Source organism: Balaenoptera musculus, chromosome 20 (genome assembly GCF_009873245.2).
Source record: "Balaenoptera musculus isolate JJ_BM4_2016_0621 chromosome 20, mBalMus1.pri.v3, whole genome shotgun sequence".
In the NCBI taxonomy this organism is placed as follows: domain Eukaryota; kingdom Metazoa; phylum Chordata; class Mammalia; order Artiodactyla; family Balaenopteridae; genus Balaenoptera; species Balaenoptera musculus.
In genome coordinates, this window is record NC_045804.1 from 17,210,644 (window position 1) to 17,235,134 (window position 24,491).

The 24,491-nt window shown below is 53.4% G+C and overlaps 1 protein-coding gene across 1 annotated transcript; it reads left to right on the plus strand.

Annotated features, from left to right (window-relative positions):
• The first annotated feature begins 942 nt into the window (after positions 1-942).
• On the plus strand, positions 943-24,226 carry WNT9B (Wnt family member 9B). Its single transcript, XM_036836710.1, has 4 exons — positions 943-1,022; positions 17,460-17,716; positions 19,289-19,554; positions 20,428-24,226. The coding sequence occupies exons 1-4, from the start codon at positions 943-945 to the stop codon at positions 20,899-20,901; spliced, it is 1,077 nt and encodes a 358-aa protein (XP_036692605.1). The 3' UTR covers positions 20,902-24,226.
• The last annotated feature ends 265 nt before the right edge of the window (positions 24,227-24,491 follow it).

Below are 24,491 nucleotides of genomic sequence, written 5' to 3' on the forward strand. Positions count from 1 at the left end.
GTGCCACACACTGCCTTGATCACTGCACCTTCGCTGCAGGAATTGGGGTTAAACTTTAAAAAAGAATAAGCAAGACAGAGCTTTGTGGCCCAACACTGGACATCTCCACCCTGTCTGAAAGAAGTTCTGGCGTCTACACTCTTTGGAAAGCAGGTTCCTCTCCCACCCCCACCCTGGCTCTGCCTGCCCCACTGACCAGAGGATCTGGATTTTTGTTCCATGAACATCAGCAAATGCTCACTGAGACGTCCTCCCTGACAGACAGTCTCCTGTTTAGAAACTGGGCTCCCTTCTCCCCCCTCCGCTCTGACCAAGGGACCCCCCCCGCCCCCCCACCAGGACTCCCTTTGCCGTTAGACGTGCATTTCTCCTGCTCTGGAAGAGCGTCTCTGCATCCACAGCCGGCCCTGCCTTCAGAGTCGTGGAGCCCGGGCAAAGGGACCCGCACCGGCCCGGCTAGAGAGCGGACGAGAAACTACTTCTCAGACTCCAGGCGCCTCCCTCCTTCTACGCCCCCTTGTTCTTTGGGGAAAGGTATCCTGTGTGTGCCTCCACCCCGCCCGGAGGGGCAAAAACTCCCTGGTCCCCGACTCGTACCCCCATCCTCGCCTCTCCAGGTGCGGGGCCTTCACGTTCAGCCGCCGCGTCCCCAGGCCCGCACCGCGTCAGGTGAGCTCTCACCTGGGGAGGGTGGGCGCGGGAGCTGGGGGCGGGGCGGGGGCGGACCCGGGGCGGTGGCCCCACCCGCGATGGGGCGGGGCAAGCCGGCGGGGCCAATGAGGCGGGGGGCTCGCCGCCTGCGGGGGTGCGCCGCCAGCGCCGCTCCCGTCCCCCCGCCCGCTCCGCCCCTCCCGGGTTTAAAGCCCCGCGGGCGGCTGGTGGCGGCGCTGCTAGCGCTGAGCGGCGCGAGGAGATGCGACAGGGCGCCGCGCCGCCGGCATCATGCGCCCCCCGCCCGCGCTGGCCCTGGCCGCGCTCTGCCTGCTGGCGCTGCCCGCCGCCGCCGCCGCCGCCTACTTCGGGTCAGTGCCCGCCGCGCCCCGGCCCGCCTGCCTTCCCCTCCTCCCGCTGCAGCAAGGCCAACTTTTCCCTTCCGCTGGCCCTGGCCCCGGCGGGATCTCGAACTCAGACCTTAGCCCCGGTGGTACCCAGCCCCATCTCGGGGTCGGAGTTCGCGCCCAGAGCTCCTTCTCTGGCTTCCCCGACTCGGACGCGGATCGCACCTTCTAGCGTCCGAGATCTGGTCCCCTTCACTGCCGCTCTTCTCACCCTGTCCTGTCCGAGACCTCATCCCGCCCACTCGGCCGGGTCTCAGACCCCCACCCAAGCTCCCGGACTCTGCAGGCGTTTCGGACCTTGTCCCGGTCCTCCCCGGGGCTCCCTGTCCCTGCCTGTCCGAGGCGTCCCTCCCGCGCTCGGATGCCCTCTCGGATCCTCACTCGGTGCTCTGTCCGCCCCCATCCTGGGCTCTGTCCAGCCACCCGTCCTTGCCTGGGGCTCCCTCCCGACCCTCTGCCTTCGCCCCGCAGAGCGGAGACCCGGAGGGCTGGCTGGATGGGTGGGGTGGGTTGTTACCGAGGCCGGGGGAGGGGATCGCGCTGATCCAAGAGGGATGGGGGAACCCGCGGACCGTGGGGAGTGTCAGCTGGAGAGCGGGAGGGAACCGTCCGTGGGGGAAACCCAACCAAATCTCAGACCTGGCGTCGGGTGACTTCTCAGGAGAATGACGAAGAGAGTAAGAGGGGAGGCGGTATACATGATTGGAAAAGGAGGGTCAGAGTTGGGGGTGACAACTGGGGAGAGAATGGGTGGGAGTGGGCAGTGTTTGGAGAGCAAGTTACAGGGCAATTGTCCCTCCTTCTCTGACCCTGAATTGCAGGGACTTGGGGTGGGAGATGGGGTCGTGGGTGTGAAGGGACTTTCCTGACCTCCACCCAAAGCCTGTTCTAAATATATACAGTCTCTTACTTTAAATCATGGCACTTTTTGTGATCCTCACCCCCAATCCAGGCAAGGTTTACAGTCTGACCCCAGCAAAGGCAAAAACAAACAAACAAAAACCGAAAAACATAAACCACCAAGCAAGTGACCTGCCAGAGGCTGCTCTTAAGGACCTGGCAGGGAGGGGGTGAATAAGGGTCTGAGAGGGTCTGAGAGGTCCTGCACAGGCTGGAATAAGGGCTGTGGGCTAATTTCCAGGTCATGACCCCTGGTTAAAACATGCCTTGGCTGTGGGCAGTGGCCGCTCCTGAAATATATAGCGGGTGGCGTCAGCCCTGACCCTAGCTCAGGGCTCAGCTTGCTGGTGACCTGGGAAGATCACTTAGTCTCTGGCCTCAGTGTCCCCTTTTGTACAGAGAAGGGGCTAAACTTGATATGACTGAGCCTCTCTATCCACTTCAAGAGCACTGTGCATTCATGTTCGTTTCCCAATGATTTCAGGCTTGAAAAGCCACTGCTCCTCAGCAGACGGGATAAAATGGTTAGGGTACAGACTCTGGGCTCAATCCCCAATCCATCTGCTTGCTAGCTGTGTGCTCTTGGCCAAGTCACTTAACCTCTCTGTACCTCAGTTTCTTATCCGTAAAATGAGGATAATAGTGCTTATTTCATAGGAGGATCATGTGAGTTAGTACATGTAAAGCACTTAGAACAGGGTCTGGCACATAGTAAATGCTCAACTAATGTTACTAATTATTAAGGAGATACAGTGTCTTGATAGTCCAGCCCCAGCAGGGGTTTCTGAGCTGGAATGGAGAGTGGGGGCAGGAGAGGGGTGTGGACAAATGGTGCCTGCATCCTCTTGGATATCAGCTCATTTTCACAATCCTTGTGTTTGCTTGGGTTTGGAGGTTGAGGATGGGGCAAGGGCCAGATGAGATGGGAGGAGAGGGGCTCCAGGAAGCTGGAATCACCCAGGCTGGTGCGGTTGGAAGGGAAAGGAGTTTGTGGCAGTGCACAGGGTTAGAATTTGAGGGCCGCGAGCAAGGGGGCGGTCTTGGAAATGAAAAGGGAGATGGTGGATCAGGCATGGGTTGGGGCTGAGAGGGAACATGTGAGTATGAGCCACCTCTTCCAAGTCATGAGCCCCCCTGGACAGAGCTGGCAAAATACACTCCAGCCACCACCACCCCAGTCTGGGGAGGAGGAAAAATGTTCAGAGAATAAGCTAAAAATGGGGCTTTGTGCTGTTCTGTGTTTGGTCTCAGAGAACAGACAGGATGCAGCCTGAATTCTCGCTGAGGAAGCCCTGTCATGACTCAGTTAGGCCAGGTTTTCCATCGTCCTATCCGAATTCGCTCTCTGGAAGGAATCTATAACACTGTAGTGAGAATGTGAGGCAATGTGCTTCTCCCTCCTCTAGGTCATTTGCATTTGAAGTCTCATTTCTGATTATAAGATCAAGTGTCTTGGCATCCTGATAAAAGAAAATTCAGACATCAGGAGAGCAGGTGAGGCCAATCTTCTTGGGGCTTTTAAAATCATAGAATCGGACTTTAGAGTTGGAAGTGACCCCCAAAGTTTCTCTGGTCTAACTCCCTGCTTCAAGCAGGTCATGTATTATTATTCCTATTTTTCAGATGAAGGAACCATCATCCCCAAATCAGTGAGCCAGCAGCTGCTTCTGGTGCTTTTACTTGAGTCTAGCACCTAATTCTGGTGATACTGATAATAACATAACTAGTATTGCAGTTTACAAATAATTTTCTTGTTCAGCCCCTCTGCCATCTGATCCTCAGACCCATTCTTGAGGTATATACAGGATGGGTGTAAATAGTTCCCAAAAGGAAACTGAGGGTCAGAAAGTTTCAGTGACTCACGCTATGTCGCACAGCAAGCTAGTGGGAGAGGCAGGATAGAAACCAGGTCCTGCCGCCAATCTAGACTCTTTGTTCTACAGAGAGTATTAGCCACTAGAGCTAATACTGTGTGGTCACCCAGGAGAGCTGCAGCTGCAAAGGAGCTGCAGAGGGTGAGGAGGTAGAGGGTTGCCCCCTCCCCTACTTGGTTAAATCTGTCAGATTCTTGGCTGTAGTGGAATGGGTGAGGTCACAGCATTCTCCTCTGTCCTCAGCAGTGAGATAGGATGCACTGAGCCCTGCTCGGGTATCAGGTGGGCTCCCAGAGGATGGCACGATGACAGTGGGATGGAAGGTGGACCAGGTTTGTCCTGGCTCTGGACCACTCTCAGTGTTGTCCACGATCAAGTCACTTGCCTTCAAGGTCTTTAGCATCTGGAGGTCCTAATGTTCCCTAACCAGATGGTCCTGGCTTGGAAGTCTAGGATTACTCAAGAGCTCATGTTTTGGCTCAAAATGGCTTAGGAATTCTGCAAATATTAAGTTCTGTGGTGTTTTATAAATGAACACTCACTGTATTATGTGATGAGCTGGGTATATGTTAGGCCTTGTCATTCAGTCCAGTCTTTAAGTCATCCCAATGAATTTTGTATCTAGAAATAGTTCCTGTGGATGCAGCTTTTAAAATCGTAGTTGACTTTGGTGGTGCTTTTTAAATGTGTGACCTCTGCCCTGTTTGGGTTTCTTTCCTATCTAGGGATGGTACAGATCCGTTTATGAAAGCACAGGCTTTTGAGTCATCTAGAACTTAGTTTGAATCCTGGTTTTGCCTCTTGCTAGCTGTGTGACTCCAGGCACATGTCTTAACCTGTCTGAGCTTTGGGTGATGATAATACCCATCCTAAAGGCTGGTGTGAGGCTTAATTCAGACAATGAATGAAAGGGCCTGGTAGGGTGCCTGGCACATACTACGTGCTCAGTACAGGCTCACTCTTGGTGGTTGCTAGGGTTCTAACCATCTTCTTGGGTTGGGGGAGTGTCATCATTGTGAAGAAGCAAAACATAACCTTAATTTTTTTTTCCAAATCAACATTACATACAATAAAATGCATGTATTCTAAGTGCACGGTTTGGGTTTTAACAAATGTATACCCTGTGTAACCACCACGACAATTGCTATATGGAACAGTGCCATCATCCCAAAGGATCCCTTGTGCTCCTTTGCAGTCAACACTCTCCCACCCACTTCCCTGCTTTCTGTCACATTAGTTTTGCCCATTGTAGAATTTCATATAAATGGAATCATATGGTATATAGCCTTTTGCGTATGAATTCTTTTGCTCAAAATAACGTTTTTGAGATTCATCCATGTTGTTGCATGTATCAGTAGCACATTCCTTTTTTCCGGCTGAGTAGTATTCCATTGTATGGATGTACCGCAATTTGTTTATTCATTCACCAGTTGATGGACATTTGGATCGTTTCCAGTTTGGGGCTATTCCAAATAAAGCTGCTATGAACATTCATGTACATCCCTCTTTGTGGACATATGTTTTTATTTCTCTTGAATACATATCTAGGACTGGATATTTGGATCATATGGTCATTTGAATGTCTTTTTCATTGGGTTATTTGTCTTATCGAGTTGTAAGAGTTCTTTACATGTTTTGGATATAAGTCCTTGGTCAGAAAGTATTGGCAATATTTTCTTCCTGTCTGTAGCTTGCCTTTTCATTTTCTTATTGTTATCTTATGAAGAACAGAAGATTTTAATTGTGATGAAGTACAACTTTTGAACTTTTTCTTGTATGGTTTGTGCTTTTTGTGTGTCTCATCCAAGAAATCTCTGCCTATTAGAGGTTGCAAAGATTTCCTCCTATGTTTTCTTCTAGAAACTTCATAGTTTTAGCTTTTACACTTGGGTCTGTGATTCTTTTTGGGTTAATTTGTGTGGATGGTATGGGTAAGGGTTGAAGTTTATTGTTTTCCATGTAGATATCTACTTGTTCCAGCACCATTTGTCAAAAAGATGATCCTTTTTTCATCGTCATCTTTGTTGCAAATTAATTGACCCAATATATGAGGACTTATTTCTGGACTCTGTATTCTATTCCATAAGTGTATCTTTAGGCCAATACCACAGTCTTGATTACTGTAGCTGTATGGTAAGTCTTGAAATCAAGTACTACACGTTCTGTCCTTCTTTTTCAAAATTGTTTTGGCTACTCTAGATCCTTTGTATTTCCACATAAATTTTAGTATCAACTTGTCAATATCTGCAGGAAGGACTGCTGGGATTTTGATTGGGATTGCATTGCATCTATAAATCAATTTATAGATGATTAGCATTCTAACAATATTGAGTCTTCAGGTTTATAAACCGCCCATATCTCTCTTTTGGGGGCTTTTAAGATTTCTTTCAGCAGTGTTTTATAATTTTCAGTGTATAGGTCTTGTAAACATTTAAAAAATTATTCCTAAGTGTTTTATGTGTTTGGATGTTTTTTTAAAAATAGTTTTAGGAATTGACTGGGTCCTGAGAAAAACACGGTTGCAGGGAAGAAAGGGTAAAAGAAATTTTACTGCTTTGGGGTGGTAGATTGCAAGCCAAACATCACTGATAAGAATCATTGTATTGGGGGAAGGAATTTAGGCTAGCTTGTCTCTGGGCTCAGCTGTAACCCGTGAGGAGCTGGGCTCTAGAGCTGTGGTCAAACCAGCCTCCTCAATGGACGGTGGTGGAGTTTCTGAGGCTGAGTGGGGAGGAAACAGAAGAGAGAGAAGCAAGGGGTCGGGGGGACACCTGGGCTGGAATCTCCTGAGGAAGAGAGGTCCTGGTGCCTTTAGGCTTGTGTGCTCAGGTAGGAGTTGGGCTCAGGAGGAGGTGGGCCAGGTGCTGTGAGGGAGACCCTCACCCTGGCATCAGCCTGAGCAGGATGGGAGCCAGCCTAATGCCCTGCTATAGTGTAAGGAGCGCTGGACTTGGAATCACACAGATCGAGTTCAAATCCTCCAGCCAACCACTTACTAACCGTGACCCAGAGCAAGTCAGTTAACTGCTCTGACCTCAGTTTTCCCAACTATAAAATGGGCTAATCCTTACCTTGTAGGGTCGTTATGAGGGTTTTATGTATATAAAAGTGCTGAAATGCTCTCCACATGTATGGAGTCCAGGAAGTCTAGTGGCCCGTCTTAGAGCATCCCAGGTTAAAGAGTATCTTTTTGACATCTGTTCCTTCCTCTCTTCATCTTTATCCCAGTCGTTATATAATTTGAATCCTTCCTATACTCAGCCCTTTATGTGCATAATCTCATTTAACCATTGTGACATCCCAGGAGGTAGATGCTGGTGGAATTATCCTCATTTACAGGTGAGTGGGGGTGTGGGGGGAAGCTCAGAGAGGCCAAGTGCCTCAGAGCCAGTGGCGGGCAGCACCTAGATTTGAATTCTAGTCTATCTATCAGAACCCGGAGCCAACCTCTTCATCCCTGCCTTCTGCGCCTGTTGACTACCAGCTGAGGCCTGCCTTCCCCTGGGCAGCTCTGACCCTCTGAGCCCTCCACCCCGTAGCCTACATCTCTCACTTGGCATACATCGTAGGTATCTCTTGCACTGCATGTCTTCAACTCTTGGTTTGTTACCTAATTTTTTATGTGCTCACGTCTCCAATTCGTGCATAGCGCCCTTTAAGCGTGCATAGCGCCCTTTAAGTGGAAGTCTTGGGGACCTGTTGTTGGTTGACTCCACCCACGGTCCCTAGCGTTGCTTCCTGGTCCACAGTGAGTGTCGGGGTGGGCAGTCCCCTCTCCCTTTTGCTGACCCTTCCTCGCCCCCAGAACCTCCCTCTCTGCCCCATCACGTTTGCTCTTTCTGCATGGCCCTCTCAGGCACATGCTGCTTGGCCATGACCTGGCCTCTGTCAGCATAGGAATGGGAAGCAAAGCAGAGAGCAGGCACTAGCCCCCATTAGACTCCGGAAGTCAACCACACCTGGCCTTCCATGGGAATCCTGGGGGCAGCAGAGATGAGCTGGGGGTGGGGCAGACACCTCAAGCCCAGACCCTCTCACTGGAGAGACTGAAGAGAGAGGGTGAAGAGTCTCAAAGAGCCTAGAGAAAATCAAACCACCATGTTCAGTCTGTCTTGGAAATTCCAAAGAGACTAGTTTTAGGGCAAGAGCAGAGAAGGTCTGCTTTCCCCATAGGGACAATCCCTTTGAGGCCAGATGTGTTTCAGATTTCAGGAGTTTTCAAATTTTAGCAAGATAATACAATACGCATACCACGTATAACATAATATCCCTAGCAAGGTATAGGGCAGCTCCCAGTAATCGGACACGATTATTTTTGCAGAAAAACATCTACATGTTGGGATAAATATAGACCATAAATATTCTCACTTTGGCTCAGGTCAAGTCTTGCTGCCACATGAGTTTGCCACAACTGTACCCAAGAATTGTAGTTGTCGGAGATTTCTGGAGTCCGGAATCGTGGATAAAATTTTCTGAACCTGTCACGTGTCATCACGAGAGGTTGGGTACATTGAGTTTTAAAGAAAGACCTGGGCCAGGTTCTCACTGTGTATCAAAGGGAGGCTCTGGCTGCCCAAGCACAGCTTGTCCCCAGAAACTGAGGGTCAGAGGGAAGCAGCCTGGCTCTCCCTGTCCCCATAGGGGCTGAGCTGGTCGGAGGAGTCAGGGTCTGACTGACCGAGGCCACACTGCCCTGAGATCTGGGTCGGTCCAGATCCCAGTTTGAGGACTGGGGCAGGCATGGCCACAGGGAAGCTTCTCCAGAACCACACCCCTCCAGAGCCACGCCCTTCCAGAGCCTTAGAGGCTTGAGCTTGGGAAGGTTTGGTGATGAGGATGGGGGATATTAGGTAACCCCTGCAGCCTGGGAGTGAGATGGCAGGGAGGCCAGTGGTTTGGGCCTGGGGGTGGAGGGGACTGAGGGAGAGCCTGGAGCTATACTCTGCCTGGCGTTAACACCTGAGGGATGTATGCAGTCAACAGGTGCCTGGGCTGGGGATGGGGGTGCCTCAGGGGATGAGAAACCAGGACCTCTGCCAAGGGGGTTACAGCCTACTTGGAGAGACTGTCTATACAGCCCTGAGGAGGAAGAAAAAAAGTGAGCCGTGCAGAACTAATAGTACTACATCTGAAAAACTGGGAGAAGACAAAGAAGTTGGATGGTTAGAGTGGGATGGGGCTGGCAAGTAAGGAGGACTTCCTGGAAGAGGCAGACAAGCATCTTAGGTTACTAGAGATAGATAGGGCCTCAGGATCACCTTTCCCATTCCCTGCATTTTTGAGTCAAGTGTTGAAAAAGGCTGTGGTTATAAGAGTCCAGGGGATCCATGAGGGCTTTTAGACTGGGAAAGGCAACCCAGGTAGCAATTACAGCATGAAGAAAGGCATGGAGGTTGGACTGAGTTAGCCATGGCAGGAAGACAAGGAGGAGCCTGGCCTGGCACGAGGGGAGGGGCCCTTTGCTACAACCCTGGTTGGCTCTGCATCCAGGAGAGTCCGAGGTGGGAAGTTGTTCTCGTCCTGTTCTGGAGGACCCTGCTGTATTCCCAAGGAAGCCATTTATAACTCCATCCATACCCTGGGGCTGTCCTGACCACTCGGGCCCTCACTAGGCATATTCAGGGAGTGGCTCCTTGACCAGGCTGGAAGTTCCTGCTATCCTTAGGGCTGAGGGGAGGGGTGTGGTGGGGCATGAGCCATCCCTGGGACCTGCAGGAGGACAAATGGAATTTGCAGCATGGGACATCTCCTCCTAGAGCATATGTAAACAATGGAATTGTCCTCATCACAGGGTGATCACACACAAGGCATTCACCAGGGGCCAGGCCCTCCCAGGGCCCACAGCCCAGCCTGAGCCTGCTGGGCTCAGGGATAAGGGTGACCACCCGAGAGCCTGCCAAGCTGGTTAGTTGGTCAACTTACCATGGTTAAAAAAACTTGGCCAAAATTGCCCAGCCCACGAGCCAGGATCCCATGGTCGGGGCAGAGCTGGGTGTGGGTGTTGGTTGCCCCAAGATGATACAGCCTCAGCGACTACTTGCCTTTCCCTGCCGTCCCCATGCTGTGTCCCCTAAACGACTCCTCCCCTGGGTCAGGGCTGGGCCTGTGAACCCAAGAAGCTGGGGAAGCTTATCTTAAGGCTTCCAGCCCCCTTTCTCTCCTCCCCTTCCTTTCCTCACCCCAGACTTCCCCTTTCTCTCTCCTCTTCATGATCCCAGACTCCCTCCTTTGAGCTTCCTCTGTCTAGCAAAGTATGTTCTCAGGTACTGGCATTATTATATCAGACTCTCACACTTCAATATGAATTGGCAGGCCACTGCTCCAAGCTTTATTTCTGACTCTTGGCTGAAAAGAAACTGAGTTTTAGACCAGGGTCCTCTCTCCCTTCAGCTGCTCAGGGGGCCAGAGGAGTCCTGACCAGTCTTCCTTCCCTTCAATCCTACCCGTCTTGCGTTCCGATCACCCTAGACATTTACTATGATGAAGGCTGCTTTTGCTTCCCTGAAGTGTTACATTAAAACTGAAAGCAGAGACCGCCAATCTTGATGGGAGCAATCGGGAGACCCGGGGTGCAGTCCCAGCCCTGCCACTAACTCAGTGGATCATCTTGGACAAAAATCTTACATGAACTTCCAGGGCACCAGACAGATCAAAGCAGAGACTTGCATACTTGGCAAACCTCTTGCCTTCCTGCCTGCACTGCAGAAGCCTCTGGGGTACCTCCCAGAAGCCATCAGGGCAAAACATCTGGACTGGGTGGTCCTGAAGTGTTTCCCCAGCCCTAGAATATAATGATTCAAGTGGTGTACATTTGGACCCAGCCAGGGACGTGGGGGAGGTGCTTATCATCCCAGACTTGTGAAGGGGAGGGATTCCTTTGCACGGGAGTGACTTTTGGTACCCTCCATGGCCACTGTGCCACCTGATCTATCCATGCCAGGGCCAAAGACTTCCCCTCCACAGCTTCAGCCTGAGCCTGAGTGGAGAGGCAGGGAGACAGGAGGAGGAAGGGGGAAGCATTTCCTCCACAGGTGTTGAACCAGCCAGGCTCTAAATGCCCGAGGTTGTTGAGATGCAAAGCAAGCTTGTTGGGCGGCCTGCTTGCTGCCCACTTAGCTCCTGAGCACCCGTCTCCACGATGCCATCCTCAGCAGGCAGCCCAGTCGGGCGGCTGCAAAACAGGAAGTGGAGCTGTTCTCGGAGAGATAAAGCCCACAGCTGGGCCAGTCTCTTTTCTCTCTGAGCCAGGGGTGGGCTGGTGGGGGGCGGGGAGGTGTGCTGATTCAGTCCTCGAGGTGGGTTCTGAGGCTAAGAGGTGGGGAGGAGAGGAAGGCTGAGACCCAGACAGGGATACAGCGAGCAGTCTGGTTTGTTTTGCTCTTCTGTGGCCTGAAGCTGATGCTCAATATTGATATTTAAATAGAAGAGTGAGTGAAAGGATGGGGGAGGAGGAGTTGGAGGAAAAGTGGGAAACGGTACCTGCCAAATTTGCCATTAAGGCTGCTCACTAAGGACATCCTCATGGAGGAGGTATGAGGTGACAGTGAGTCTTGTCAAGGAGAGAGGAGACTGAAGGATGGAGAGAGGGATGTGCTTCTCAGCAGTGTAAACCTCGGGGCCCCACAGATGACGGGAGGAGGGGAGAGGAGCCAGGGGTGTGGAGGGGGCCCCCTCTCTGAAGAAGGACTGCCCGGAGCCATGTGCCCTCTTTTCCTGGGCCAGACACTGTCCTCGCTAACTCTCCCCTGCTGGGAAGAGGTGGCGACTGGAGAGGACAGGTGGGGGTGGGGAGTGTGAGTGTGAGTGTGTGTGTGCATGTGTGTGTGTGTGTGTGTGTATAGGGGGATTTAGAGAGGGCGGGAGAGGTGGGCTGAGATATTTGAGATGAAAGCACAAAAGGTGCACTTACCATGCAAATGGCCCTGCAGCGGAAGCCTGTTATCGGAGCATCTAATAGGGTTTTGCGGGGCCAAGGCCAATGCTCCAGGCAGGGCAAGGCTTTCCTGGTTCCCAGGTAGCTGCCTGCAGTTGGCACCAGCCCTGGTGCCAGGAACAGCTCCTGGTCCCTCCAGCTAAGTGTCCAGACAGGCTGGCATGACCTGGTGTCCTGGGAACCGCCAGTTTTGTCTTGTGCCACCCACCTGCTCACCCACCCACATCCTGGGGGCGGTCTCCTCTGGAACCGTCAGACCCTCTCGAGCAGAAACAGGGATGGGGGTAGGGGTGGAAGAACAGAGCCTGGGCACCCCCAGGTGATGGGAAGTGCTCTACACCTGCCGGGCCTTCTCCAGAGAGCTCCCAAGAGCTTCCTTCAGCCCCCTCTCCACCCCGGGCCTCCCACTACAGGCAGGAGGGGACTGGCTGAGGTCAGGTTTTTACCCAGATGGTGTTAGGAGATCTGATCCGGGTCCCTGAGCAACTATTGTTCCTCTGGGACTTGGGCTGGTTCAGAGCCTTCTCCTTCCCTGCCGCTTGGGGTCTGGGGAGAGTTTGCAGTGCTCTGAATTCAGCCAAGTTCCCTCCAGACTGTGAGCTCCTTGAGGTTATGAGTGTGGGTCCCAGCACCCAGCACAGCACCTGGCACGTAGTAGATGCTTAAGAATGACACTTAACCGGGAGCTTACCATGTGACAGATACTGTTCTAAGAGCTCTACAGATGTTAATTCATTTAATCTCACAATAACCATGTGAAATAGGTCCTGTGATTATCTGCATTTCACAGATCAGGCACAGAGAGGTGAAGTGCCTTGCCCAAGGTAGAACAGCTAGTAAGAGGTGGAGGTGGAATTTGAACTGAGGCAGTCTGGCTCCAGTCATGCTCTCCTACTAGTCAAGGTGTATTTGTTAGATAGAATGAGCTTAGGGGGTGAGTGGACATCCCTGGGGTCACCAGTGAGTGAGGGCAGACCTGGGACCAGACTACCCAGGCCAGAACAGCCTTGGGGGCCTGAGGTCCTTTGGTCCCCACACTCTAGCAAGTGACGGGTGATCATTCCAGGGTGAACTCTAGTTCTGCTCAGGGGTTCGCTGGTCCCTGGGGTCCTGTGGACGATAGACCAAAGCAGTCTCCTGGGAGGCTTCCCCAAAGCCTGGGAGAACCTACTTTTGCTTCCTTCAAGGTCATCCCAGATGGGGCAGCTTTAGCCAAAACTGTGGATGGGGTGAGCCTTGAACAGGGTGAAAGAAGGCACGGGCGGGAAAGACCAGGCATGGACAGAGGGGGTCTGGGTGGGTAGGATGTGAGATGAAGTCTGGAGGGGCACCCTTGACTTTTCCCACTTTGGAGGGAGACGAGGTGGCCTGGGAAGCGGCTGGGGAGGCTCTGGGGTCAAAGCCAAAAGCATCTCATTGTGTGAGGGTGGGGGCTTCCAGTCTTATCAACCTGACCGCCAAGGGCCATGGGCTGAGGGTGCAAAGGACAGAGGGGCACAGGCTGGGGGCAAAGAAGGGAGGAGAATGGAGCTGGTCACGTGGGGTGGTTGCTTTCCTAATGGGACAAAAGAGGCTGGAAGTCAACCTGGGAGAGCCCGACAGGAAACAGGAATGGGGGAGACAGACCAGCTGGGCCAAAGCAGGTGCAACTGATGGGGAAGGCTTGGTCCCAGGTGTCTCAGGGGCACTTGAGTCAGGCAGGGGCCTGAAGGCGCTCTTATCCCTCAGCCCAGAAGGGTAATCAGCAAGTTTGCAGATAATCTGTTCTCTGCTCTTCAGTCCAGAACACTGCTCGCTTGCTTGACTGATAGCATCCGACCTGACCATGGGGAGGTGTCTTCATTAAAGCCCCAGATTTTGTCTGGATTCCTTAGACTCAACGAAGCTCACTCGATCTTCTCTGGTTGTACATCTTACCCTCAAGATGCTCAACTAACATGTGGAGATTTTTGCAGAAGGGCTTGGTGGGTGGGGTTCTCAGGCTTGGAATGCCAGATAGAATGATTTCTTCAATGGGAACGGATCATGCCCACGGACCCCGGAACAGATTGGAACCTGCAACACCTAGAATTCTTCTGAGGTCCAAGAAGAAACCGTCTCTAGCAGATGCCACGGCATCCATAGGGCATGTGTCAGAGCATTTACTAGCACTGTTTAAGGAAATCAGTTGAGGTATTTTCTAAGTTTGATGTCCTGGCACTATTTCTTCAAAGGAAAAATGGTCCCAAACTGCAACATAGAAAACAAATAAAAGGGAAACTGGGTCCTGGTATGTCTCTCCGTTGTCTTCCTAGGTCCTATGGGGGCCCCTGAGGCAGTGTGAGGGGGCCTTTTTTGAGAGCAGCCCTGGGCAGACCAGGGCCCAGTATGGCCTGAAGCTCCTGTGCGGTTGGCTGCCTTTCCTGACCATTAATCGCTACTAAGTGTCATTACTGCTAATAAAATTAACCGACTTTATACTGGACTCCTGGGGCCATCAATCACAGGGTCTATTACACGAAATTAAAAAAACAGTGGCCTGTTGATGGGGGGAAAATGTGTTTGCCGAGCCTGGCTCACAAGTGCAGCGTAGGGTGTGCTGGTACTCCACAGCTGTCAGAAGGTGGTGATCAGGGACGGCACCCTTAACTAGACAAACTGACTCTCAGCCTTGACATCGTTCTACAGATAGGAGTGTCTCAAGTAAGAACAGAGATGACCACAGGAAGATTCTGGGGCCAGGGGCTGAAGAGCTCCCCAAATTCTCCCTCCCATTCTCACCTCTGTTTCTCTCTATGGGTTTGGTTCATTCTTTTTCTCTCTCTTTGGACCAGCTTTCTATCTCTTGAGTTACAAGCCCAAAGAAAGAGAAAACAACTGTATGCTCTCTTAAGTCAAAGAAAGAGAGAAAAAGATAGAGAAAGCAAATGTATGCTTTCTTAAGTCAAATTCCAAATTCCTAGAGAAAGAACTGATTGGCCCAGCCTGGGTCATGTGATCCTCAGTGGTCCAATCAACAGGCCAGAGCAGCAAGATCATATGGTATAAAATGGCAGACAGGGTAACCATGTAGATAGAAGGAACAGGTAGGCAGCCAACCCAACAGGTGTCTGAAAGAGTAATTTAAAGGGCTTAGTAATAAGCACTCAGAATGTGGTAGATAAGGGAATTCCCTGGTGGTCCAGTGGTTAGGACTTGGCACTTTCACTGCTGGGCCTGGGTTCAATCCCTGGTCAGGGGATTAAGACCCCACAAGCCACATGGCATGGCCAAAAAAAAAAACAAAAAACCGTGGTAGGTAATATTATATAATAGAATATAAATTATACATTATATAACATATAATATAGCTTAATGATATAAAAATAATAGCTATTATTCTTATAATGGAATTTGAGACAGGCCTTGAAGGATCTGCAGTCCTGTTGGCCAAAATTCCCATCATTCCCTGCTCATTCTCCCATCTGTTAATCACTACTACAAGGGAGGTCCCAATTTCTGAAACACGAGAACTGCGTGAACAGACGCTGCCCCTCACGCCAGCCCCCGGTGGGGGGAGGAAGACATTCGAGGGGCTGCTGCTCCCTTTGCTCCTGCAGCCCCCAAGCTGCCCTCCACACCGGAAGCCAGTCAGGGGGGGGTATCCTGGGCTGGAGTTGACATTGGGTTCTGCTCTGGACCTGCCAAGGGTCAAGCTCTAAGGGTTTCCTGCCAGACTGCAGGGAGGGGTTTGGGTGTAGACCTGGTGGACTGGAAATTTACCCATTTGCCCCCAGATTAATGATTAACGGGTCCCTGCCCTCACCCTGTCTGGGAGGGGAGCCCAGGGCCGGGCTGGGCCAGGAGGAGCCCGATAGCATCTGTCTCTGCTCGGGGGTTTCGGAGATTTGCTCCACACTGGGTTGGCTGCACCTGATGGATTTGGGATCTACGGGCACTTTCTGGGGGCACCTGGGACCTGGCCAGGACCCACACCCTCCCTGGGGTAGACGGGGAGGGTGTGGCATCCAGCCAGATGTCCTGGCTGGGGCAGGTGGCTCCAAGCAGGAGAGCCGTGCCCTTGGCTCTGTGGGATGTGGGCCTCTCTGACCACTCAGGGCTTGGCCACAGGGCTTGCCTTGGCTGGTGGCACTTGAGCACTATGGGGTGCAGCCCAGACCTGGCCACACAAGTGACAAGTGCCACATCCAAGCAGGAGCTTTAAGAGCCATCGCCTGGTTCCACCTTTGATCTTTTACCACGGCCACAAGGCCAGCAAATTCCAGAAAGGGTCTGCTTCCTCAAGCCTGGGTGCCAGAGTGATGTATATTTCACCCACTCCGAGGGCCACCAGGGTACAGGACAGCAGATATTTTGAACTGGGAGAAACATCTCATGGACCGCTTCTGGGCGGAGGGAAGGTGAGCTCTATTTGTAGTCCCCACCTTGGGACTTCCCTGGCAGTCCAGTGGTTAAGACTCCGAGCTTCCACTGCAGAGGGCATGGGTTCGATCCTTGGTCGGGGAACTAAGATGCCGCGGGGCACAGCCAAAAAAAAAAAAAAAATCACTGTAGTCCCCACCTTGCTGCTGATCAGCTGTAAGACTCAAGTTAGTCACTGCCTCTTTGTAAAACCTTTGTTTCCTTATCTGTACAAAGGGAAGACTCTGCCCAGGTTAGAGAGTAAAGCATCTTGCAAGAGGAAAGAGTTTTGAGAAACTCCAGCTAGCAGGAAGGTGAAACAGCAAGTCCCAGCCCCTGTGGTTAGTAACTTTTCAAATAATCCTCCCAGCAGCCCCAGGAGGTAGCGAGGATCACACTTTCCATTTTCCAGAGGAGAAAATCAGTGCCTCTAGGTTACACAGCTAGGAAGTGACAGGCCACTGGAACGTGGCAGCCTGATTCAGCATCCATGGACTTCAGATATAGTAGAGCAAAGAGTCTGGAGCTGGTGGCCTGATGAAAATATACCTCTTTCATCTTCATCCACCTGTCAGTCCATCCACCCATCCTTCCTTCCTCCCTTCATCTCTCCATCCTTCCACCTTTCCATCCATTCGGGTATTCCCTAAGTATCTTTTTGTAACAGGCATAGAGTGGCCAGATGGTTAAAGATCTATCTGGGGATTATGGAAACAAGTTAGGTTGGCATGGCATTACTTGGGCAGCAACCTAATGTAAGGGAGAGAGGGATACCAGGGAAATTGGCTGGACGTCTTCTTAATGTCGACATCCCTCTGCCTGCCCCTCTTAGGAACATGCAAGCCAGGCAGCAGCCAATGCTATGCGCAGTATTTCCCAAACTGCCCTGATCCTCAAAGCTGCCCAGGGAATGTGGAAAATATACAGATTCCCAGGTCCTATTCCAGACCAAGAGAAGCAGAATTGCTAAGTATAGATCCTGGGCATCTGTATTTTTAATAAGCACCTCAGATGATTTTTCTGATTGGGCAAGTTTGGGAAATAAGGTGGGTGAGAAGAGCAGAGACTTTGGCTTCTGGAAAACTTGGGTTTGAGATCTTGCACTAGCTCTTGTTATAAGCACCTTGGTTTCCTACTCTGTAAAATGGGGGCATGACCCCATGGGGCCAGGCTCCCTCCTAGAAGGGCGAATAATGCAGCCCCCAGGAAGGCCCTTCCACTCACCTGCCCCACATTCTTAGGGATTGTCATCCTTCCTCCTCCCCTGTCACGACCCAAGGGTCACTGGTCTCCCTTCTCTCTTGCCTCCTCTAGCCTGACCGGGCGGGAGGTCCTGACACCCTTCCCGGGTCTGGGCACCGCCCCTGCCCCAGCACAGGGTGGGGCCCACCTGAAGCAGTGTGACCTCCTGAAGCTGTCCCGCCGGCAGAAGCAGCTCTGCCGGCGGGAGCCAGGCCTGGCTGAGACCCTGCAGGATGCCGCACACCTCAGCCTGCTCGAGTGCCAGTTTCAGTTCCGGCATGAGCGCTGGAACTGCAGCCTAGAGGGGAGGACGGGGCTGCTCAAGAGAGGTAGGGAGGAGGGCTGGGAGGAGGAGGGTTGGGAGGGAGGAGGGCTGGGGGGGAGGAGGGCTGAGGGAGGAGGGCTTGGCGGGAGGAGGGCTGAGGGAGGAGGGCTGGGAGGAGGAGGTTTGGGGAGGAGGGCTGGGAGGAGGATTAGGAGGAGGAGGGTTGGGGAGAAGGAGGCTGCCTTTCCCACTCCCCAGGCCCCTGTCCCCAGGCCACGTTGCCCTTACAAACCCAGCACAGTCCTGAGTAAGAAGGGTCCTGGAGTTAATGAGGCCTAGCTTTTCCCTGTTTGGCGGGGGCAGGGGAGCAAGGAGGACACAAGAGAGGAGAGGAGGAGCACCACCCATTCCTGGAAGAGCCCACAGATGAGATGGGTGGTCCCCCAGTCCCTTCCCTCAGCCTCCTACACACACACACACACACACACACACACACACACGTCACACACACACTCACACTCACAAAGGTATGAGAGCAGATAAGGAGGGATGGCAGTTAATAGTTGGCCAAGTGACATGACACAGGCCAACAACAGACTTCATTTGTTCATTCACTCACCTGTTTCTTTGTTGATCATAAGCATCAGTCCATCCTTCCCTCCCTCCCTTCCATTCCCACCCTACCTCCCTCCCTCCCTGCCCGCCCCATGTCTCCACTTGGCCATCACTTCACTAAGCATCTGGTGAGGCTCTCAGCGAGCCAGGTACTGTGCTGGATGCTGGAGATACAGAGCCGAACAAGACGCCATCTTCCCTCAGAAAGCATTCAGCCCAAGTGGGGGAAAAGGTCATCCTGTGACTATCACCAAGCATCAATGGACTTTTGACAAAAAAGGGAGTGATGGTGGATGAGAGCAGCCCACCCCCTTTTAGGCAACTGTTCCCCGTGGCTGGGAGGGTCTGAGCAGAGCTGATGCCCCCCCCCACCTCAGTGTCACAAGCACCCCAGGTACATCAGAGAGCAGGTAGAAGGTAGCGAGCTCACAGGGGAGGCCAGCTCTGGGCTGCACCCCATAGTGCAAGCGTTGTGATTGTCCTGGAAGTGCGTAGATGGTTGGTTTGGGACCAGTCAGGAGGGAGACCCGAGGTCACTCAGTCATTGGGCCTACTCCCCAGTAGGTAGCGGAGGGTGACATTGAGAGGCATCAGGAAGCATAGGAAGCATATTTCAGAGGATCAGGGGCTCAGAAATGGGTCGGTCCAACTTGCTCACACATCAGCTTGGAGTCAAGGTCAATGGTTTAACCCAGCTTCGCCACTCGCCAGATGCCCATGTCACTTTTCTCGCATCTGTGTTCTCACCTGTTTAGTAGAAGGAGGAGCCCCTGTCCTGCCGCCCTTAGAACCTGGGCACACACTCCCTTGGGAATTGGAAGTTCCATTTAAACAGCAACTTGCATCCTGAGTTTAAGGGGCAGGTGACAGGGGGGCTGCCCTGAGCTGTGCCCTCAGGTTCTCAGGCCCTTCATCCTGCTCGCCACAGCGGCCCCACCACCCACTCTATCCTCAGAGGGCAGCAGACAGCCCCTGAGCCCACTCTCCTCCTCCCTCCTGATCCCCCCGGGGCCCGGCCCAGGTTTCAAGGAGACGGCCTTCCTGTACGCGGTGTCCTCGGCCGCCCTCACGCACACTCTGGCCCGGGCCTGCAGCGCCGGGCGCATGGAGCGTTGCACCTGTGATGACTCTCCGGGCCTGGAGAGCCGGCAGGCCTGGCAGTGGGGCGTGTGCGGCGACAACCTCAAGTACAGCACCAAGTTCCTGAACAACTTCCTGGGGCCCAAGAGAGGAAGCAAAGACCTGCGGGCACGGGTAGACGCCCACAACACCCACGTGGGCATCAAGGTGAGCACGTTCCCGGGTGACCCAAGCCCTTCCCAGCCAGAGTGCAGGGCTGGGGAGCGAGGTCTCTAGGAGGCCATTATCCGCCCTGCCCCCTAGCACACACACAGAGCCGGCCCAGGATGAGCCTCATCCTTTCAACCAACATTCCTTGGGCGTCCATTCTGGACCATTACCAGGTACCAGGAAGTAGGGAAGGATCCTGGGCATCATTATCAGCTGGGCAGCAGGTGCGAGCTTGGCTGAGGATGGGGCCTTGGTGAGGCAGAAACGTGTTTGGAGAAGGGTCTCCATTCCAAGCACTGGCCTTCCTGGAGGTCCTAGAAGCCAAGGTAGTTTGAAAACTGATCTGGTACAACCCCTGTCCCTTCTCCATTTTACAGAAGACAGAGGAGGCCCAGAGAGGGGAAGGAACTTGGCTGAGGTCACACAGTAGTGGGAGGGCTGGAGGGTAAAAAGTATCTAGGCCTATTTGGACCAGAAAGCTGGGAGAGGCTAGGGCTCCATTTCTTTAAGAAATTGTGTTCTGTGTTCTATTTCCTTATCACTGAGTTTGTGTAAACCAGGGCTGCTGTGTTCAGTTGTGCAAGCTGTCTGCTCCACAAGGACTTCGGGCCAGGGGAGGAGCTGGGGCTAAGATCCGGCCCACACTGCTCTCACCAAGATGTGAGGACCGTCTCTGCCCAGAGGAAGGGGCGCCTAGAGCTAGTTTGCACTAAGGTGCCACGTGGGCCAGCTTGAGTCTTATCTGCCCCCCGCATGTGGACCTTTCCCTGTCTCTTTCCCATCTTCCTGTTGCTCCCCGGCCAGGGTTGGTGCTCTAGGGTCTGTGGGCCCGGGTCTCTGACCACGCCTCCCTTCTGCCTCTCCTCGCAGGCCGTGAAGAGTGGCCTCAGGACCACGTGTAAGTGCCACGGCGTGTCGGGCTCCTGCGCCGTGCGCACCTGCTGGAAGCAGCTCTCCCCATTCCGCGAGACAGGCCAGGTGTTAAAGCTGCGCCATGACTCAGCCGTCAAGGTGTCCAGTGCCACCAACGAGGCCTTGGGCCGCTTGGAGCTGTGGGCGCCAGCCAGAGCAGGCAGCTCCACCAAGGGCCCGGCCCCACGGCCTGGGGACCTGGTCTATATGGAGGACTCACCCAGTTTCTGCCGGCCCAGCAAGTACTCGCCCGGCACGGCGGGCAGGGTGTGCTCCCGGGAGGCCAGCTGCAGCAGCCTATGCTGCGGGCGGGGCTATGACACCCAGAGCCGCCTGGTGGCCTTCTCCTGCCACTGCCAGGTGCAGTGGTGTTGCTACGTGGAGTGCCAGCAATGCGTGCAGGAGGAGCTTGTGTACACCTGTAAGCATTAGACCCACTGCCCAGTGTGCCAGCTGGGCTCTGCCAGGACCTCGCATGGCACCGGGCCACCTTGAGGCCACCCAGCTGTCCAGCCAGCCTTCCTGGGCAGGTGCACGCAGCGTGCATGCACTCACCCATGTGCATGCCAGGGCACCTGTGCTCCTCTCCCCACTGGGTCTCATCAGCCTTCCCCTCCCTCAACTCGAAAGGTGGGAGCCCCACCCCTGAACCCAAGGGTCCCCAGCCTTGTTGAGGACTTGGAGCGGGAGGGCAGAGTGGGAAGGATGTGGAGGAAAATAAGGGAGGCCAAGAGGAGGGCAGGACTGAGGTTTTGGAGAGGAGAGGGGGTATATCCCGCGATCTCGACTCCTGGGATTAGTGGCCTAGAGCCAGCAAGATGTTGGGAGGTGAGCTTCTGGGCCACAAAGGCCCAGGGAGGCAGGGTCAGTCAGAAGCAAAGGCTGGAGTCTGCCTGGGATGGGTCAGGCCAGCTGTAAGTGTGACCGGGGTCCACTTATGCTGTGAGGCCCCAGTGCAGCTGGCATTCGTGATACACAAGAGTTGGTTTATGAGTTCTGATTCGGTTACGTTTGTGCACTCACAGCTACTCATCTAATTAAGATTTTTTACCAGGGCTAGCGTTATAGGCGTGGGAAAGTCTTTGCTAAGCCTGGCTCCTTGGGGGACCCCCTTCATTTACTAATGGTCCCCCACCTTGGCTCTTACCTGAGGAAGAGAAGTGACTGCTAATTCCCTCTGATCCTGTGGACCTTTCCATTGCTGCCTACTGAGGCCCTGAGAGGGAGGAGAGAGAAGCTGGTACATACACAGGGGTGCACACAGGCACCCCCCCACACACATGCATGCACACCCCTTGGACCTGCCAGGCTGAGGGCTCTCATTCAGTGACACACACCTCTCTGGTTCAGGATCAAGACCTTGCAGGGGTCACTTTGCTGGAAGCTGTGTGCTTTCCCAGAGCAGAGCCCAATGCCAGCCGGGAGGAAGTGACCTCCTTCGGGACGCCCTTGGCTGCTTTGCTGGCCCTGCCGCGCCCTCTGTCAGCTTCCCTTCTCCCGGAACCCAGAGTTGCTGACCCTTTGCTGAGATAGGAAACTCTTCAGAATCAGCCGAATGCTGAGAAACCGTCTGTGCAAGCCCCAGGAAGAAGCCCCCGGGGCTCCCTGTGATCTCCACGGGTGAGGAGAAGCTGCCCCGTCTTCGGTGGATCAGGCAGCATCCGGAGGGATGCTGGAAGGATCTTTGGCTGCAGAGGCTCTGATGAGCAGCCAAATTGACCTGAGGCCCCTCCCGAGAGTGACTCTGCTGACCCAAGCAGCTGGCCCACATCTTGGCAGGAAGAGAAAAAGGACAGAGGGCTGTTTCCCTAGTTTCTTCCGCTCCCCAACCGCAAGGAGACTTTCCCTCTGCCAGCCCGCTCCATCCTCCTCCTCTGAGACCCCAACTCTGCCTCCACCCTGGCTCAGCCCTAGGCATAAGGCAGCAGGAAGAGGGCACCCAGTCCACCAACATGCCATCTGCATCCCAAGTCCATGGCTGGCAGCACTGGGGTGGCAGGAAGATAAAGGGTAGCCTCGGAGGGGCTATGGCCACAGTCGGCCACTAACACTGACCAGGCCAAGGGCACGGGTCAGGCTCTGAGGGCCCCTCGGCCTGTGAGGTCTTCCCTGTGCAGCCCTCTCCCCTCTTCTACTTCCCTGTTCCCACCCCGTTCTCTTCCAATTGCCCCCAAAGGTCCACCTCAGCCCTGCTGGGGCCCCTGGGACCAGTGACCACTGACCTCTCCTTTTACAGCTTTAAGGGAAACACTCACAGGGTATTTTTTTTGTCTACCTCGCATATATAGTTTTTAGGGCAAAAGAGAATAATTTATATAGCTAAGATATATGAGAAAATATTTATGTTATTTATATAGTTTCTATATTTTATGGGCAGCTGCTCTGGGGCGTGTGAATTTGCTGGAAGCCATCTATCTGGGGAGATACAGCTGCCCTCACTGGGGCGCCCACTGAGCTGGACACCAAGTGGCTGGGTAGAAGGTCTTGTGGGCTCCGTGTCCCTTGACCGGGTCTGTCCCAGAGCTAGTGAGCAGGATCCCCTCTGCACAAGAGCTCTGATGGGCTTGATCCGGATCCTCCTTGTAAAGTCGTTGTAAATTCTCTGCTCTTCTGGGTCTCAGGCCCCCTCTTCTGCTCTGGCGAAACTTGTCTTGCTCATGGTAATAATGATGACAAGGACGACCACACTTTGCATTTGTAAAGCACTTTTGATCTTTGGAAACACTTTTGTCCCTTTAATCTCACTTGATTTCCCCATTATCCCTGTGAGGTAGGTGCGGCTACATAACTGTGCCCATTTTACAGATGCGGCCCAGAGATGGAGAGCTGTGTTCAGAGTCACACTGAAGAGGTTCTTTCAATGAATATTTACTGAACTTTAATAACCTGGGCCAGATTATGGGAGCTGACTTACCCAGAGCCTGGGAGCCCCAAGTCTGGATCCACCCTGAGTCCAAGAGCCCAGGGATGCGGCTGCTTCCCTGGCTGTGTGTGACCCTGCCTTTTGGATCTTGGCAGCATGTCAGCATTTCCTGTGTCTCAGAGGCTGGGACTGCCTGAGAGGCCTGGAGAGATCAGGACCCCGTAGCGGCCACTCCAGGGGCTCCACCACCGGGCCCTCCCTCCTTCTGCCCACACCGCCTGAGAGGGTTGGGTTACAACACAGGACCCCTCCCAGCCCACAGCTGGGCTTTGTTTGCTCTCATTTGTGTTTTTCTTTTAAAAATGATTTGATTTCAGTTGGCTTTCTGGCTTCTCTTGTAAAATCAGCTGCACTGGCAAATTGGTCCTGCATTCCCACCTTGGCCACAGTCAGCTAGAGAGAGGGACCCCTATCAGACAGGATGCACGGGGGCTCCCCAGTTTGCCAAGTACCTCCCACCTCACTCGTGCATGCTGCTGCCTGGCTCTTGTGGGCACATCATGTCTGCCCCTGGTCCAGATAAGCCCAGCTTCCCTGGTGTCCTCCACTGGCTGACAGAGCGACAGAGACACCCATGCCAGCCCTGAAGATTATTTCTTGCTTCCCAGAATTTCCTTTCTCAACAACCATGAACTTCAAACGCTTTTGTCTCAGCACATTTTAGAATCACAACCAGAGCTACCGTATATCGAGCACCTGTTCTGTTCATCCACTCAGTCAGCGATGGTTTAGGGAGCTCCTACTGAGGGCCAGACACCACCCCGGGTGCTGGGGTGCAGCAGTGAAGGAGACCAAGTCCCTGCCTCGTGGGGCTGCCACTCTAGTGGGAGAGGAGAGACAATAAACCAATAAACCACGTGTCAGCTATTTGTACCTATTTTGTCTCGCTTTATTGCAATAACCCTGCGTATTGGACACGACCACGCCCATCTCATGGTCAAGGAAACGGAGGCTATGAGGTGTGAAGGCTCCCGAATGCCACTAGCAAGCAATGGTCTCAGGATTAGAACACAGAGGTGCTGGCCTCCAAAGTATGAGTTCTTGCCTCCCCTCAGATGTATGTAGCACGGGGGTGGGTCATCCCATTCTATGGATTCTG

Excerpts from the sequence above, each read along its gene's own strand:
- WNT9B (XM_036836710.1), top strand. The coding sequence starts at position 943 with ATGCGCCCCCCGCCCGCGCTGGCCCTGGCCGCGCTCTGCCTGCTGGCG. Across the intron at positions 1,023-17,459 it reads GCCGCCGCCGCCTACTTCGG|CCTGACCGGGCGGGAGGTCC; the intron begins GTCAGTGCCCGC and ends TGCCTCCTCTAG. Across the intron at positions 19,555-20,427 it reads ACACCCACGTGGGCATCAAG|GCCGTGAAGAGTGGCCTCAG; the intron begins GTGAGCACGTTC and ends CTCTCCTCGCAG.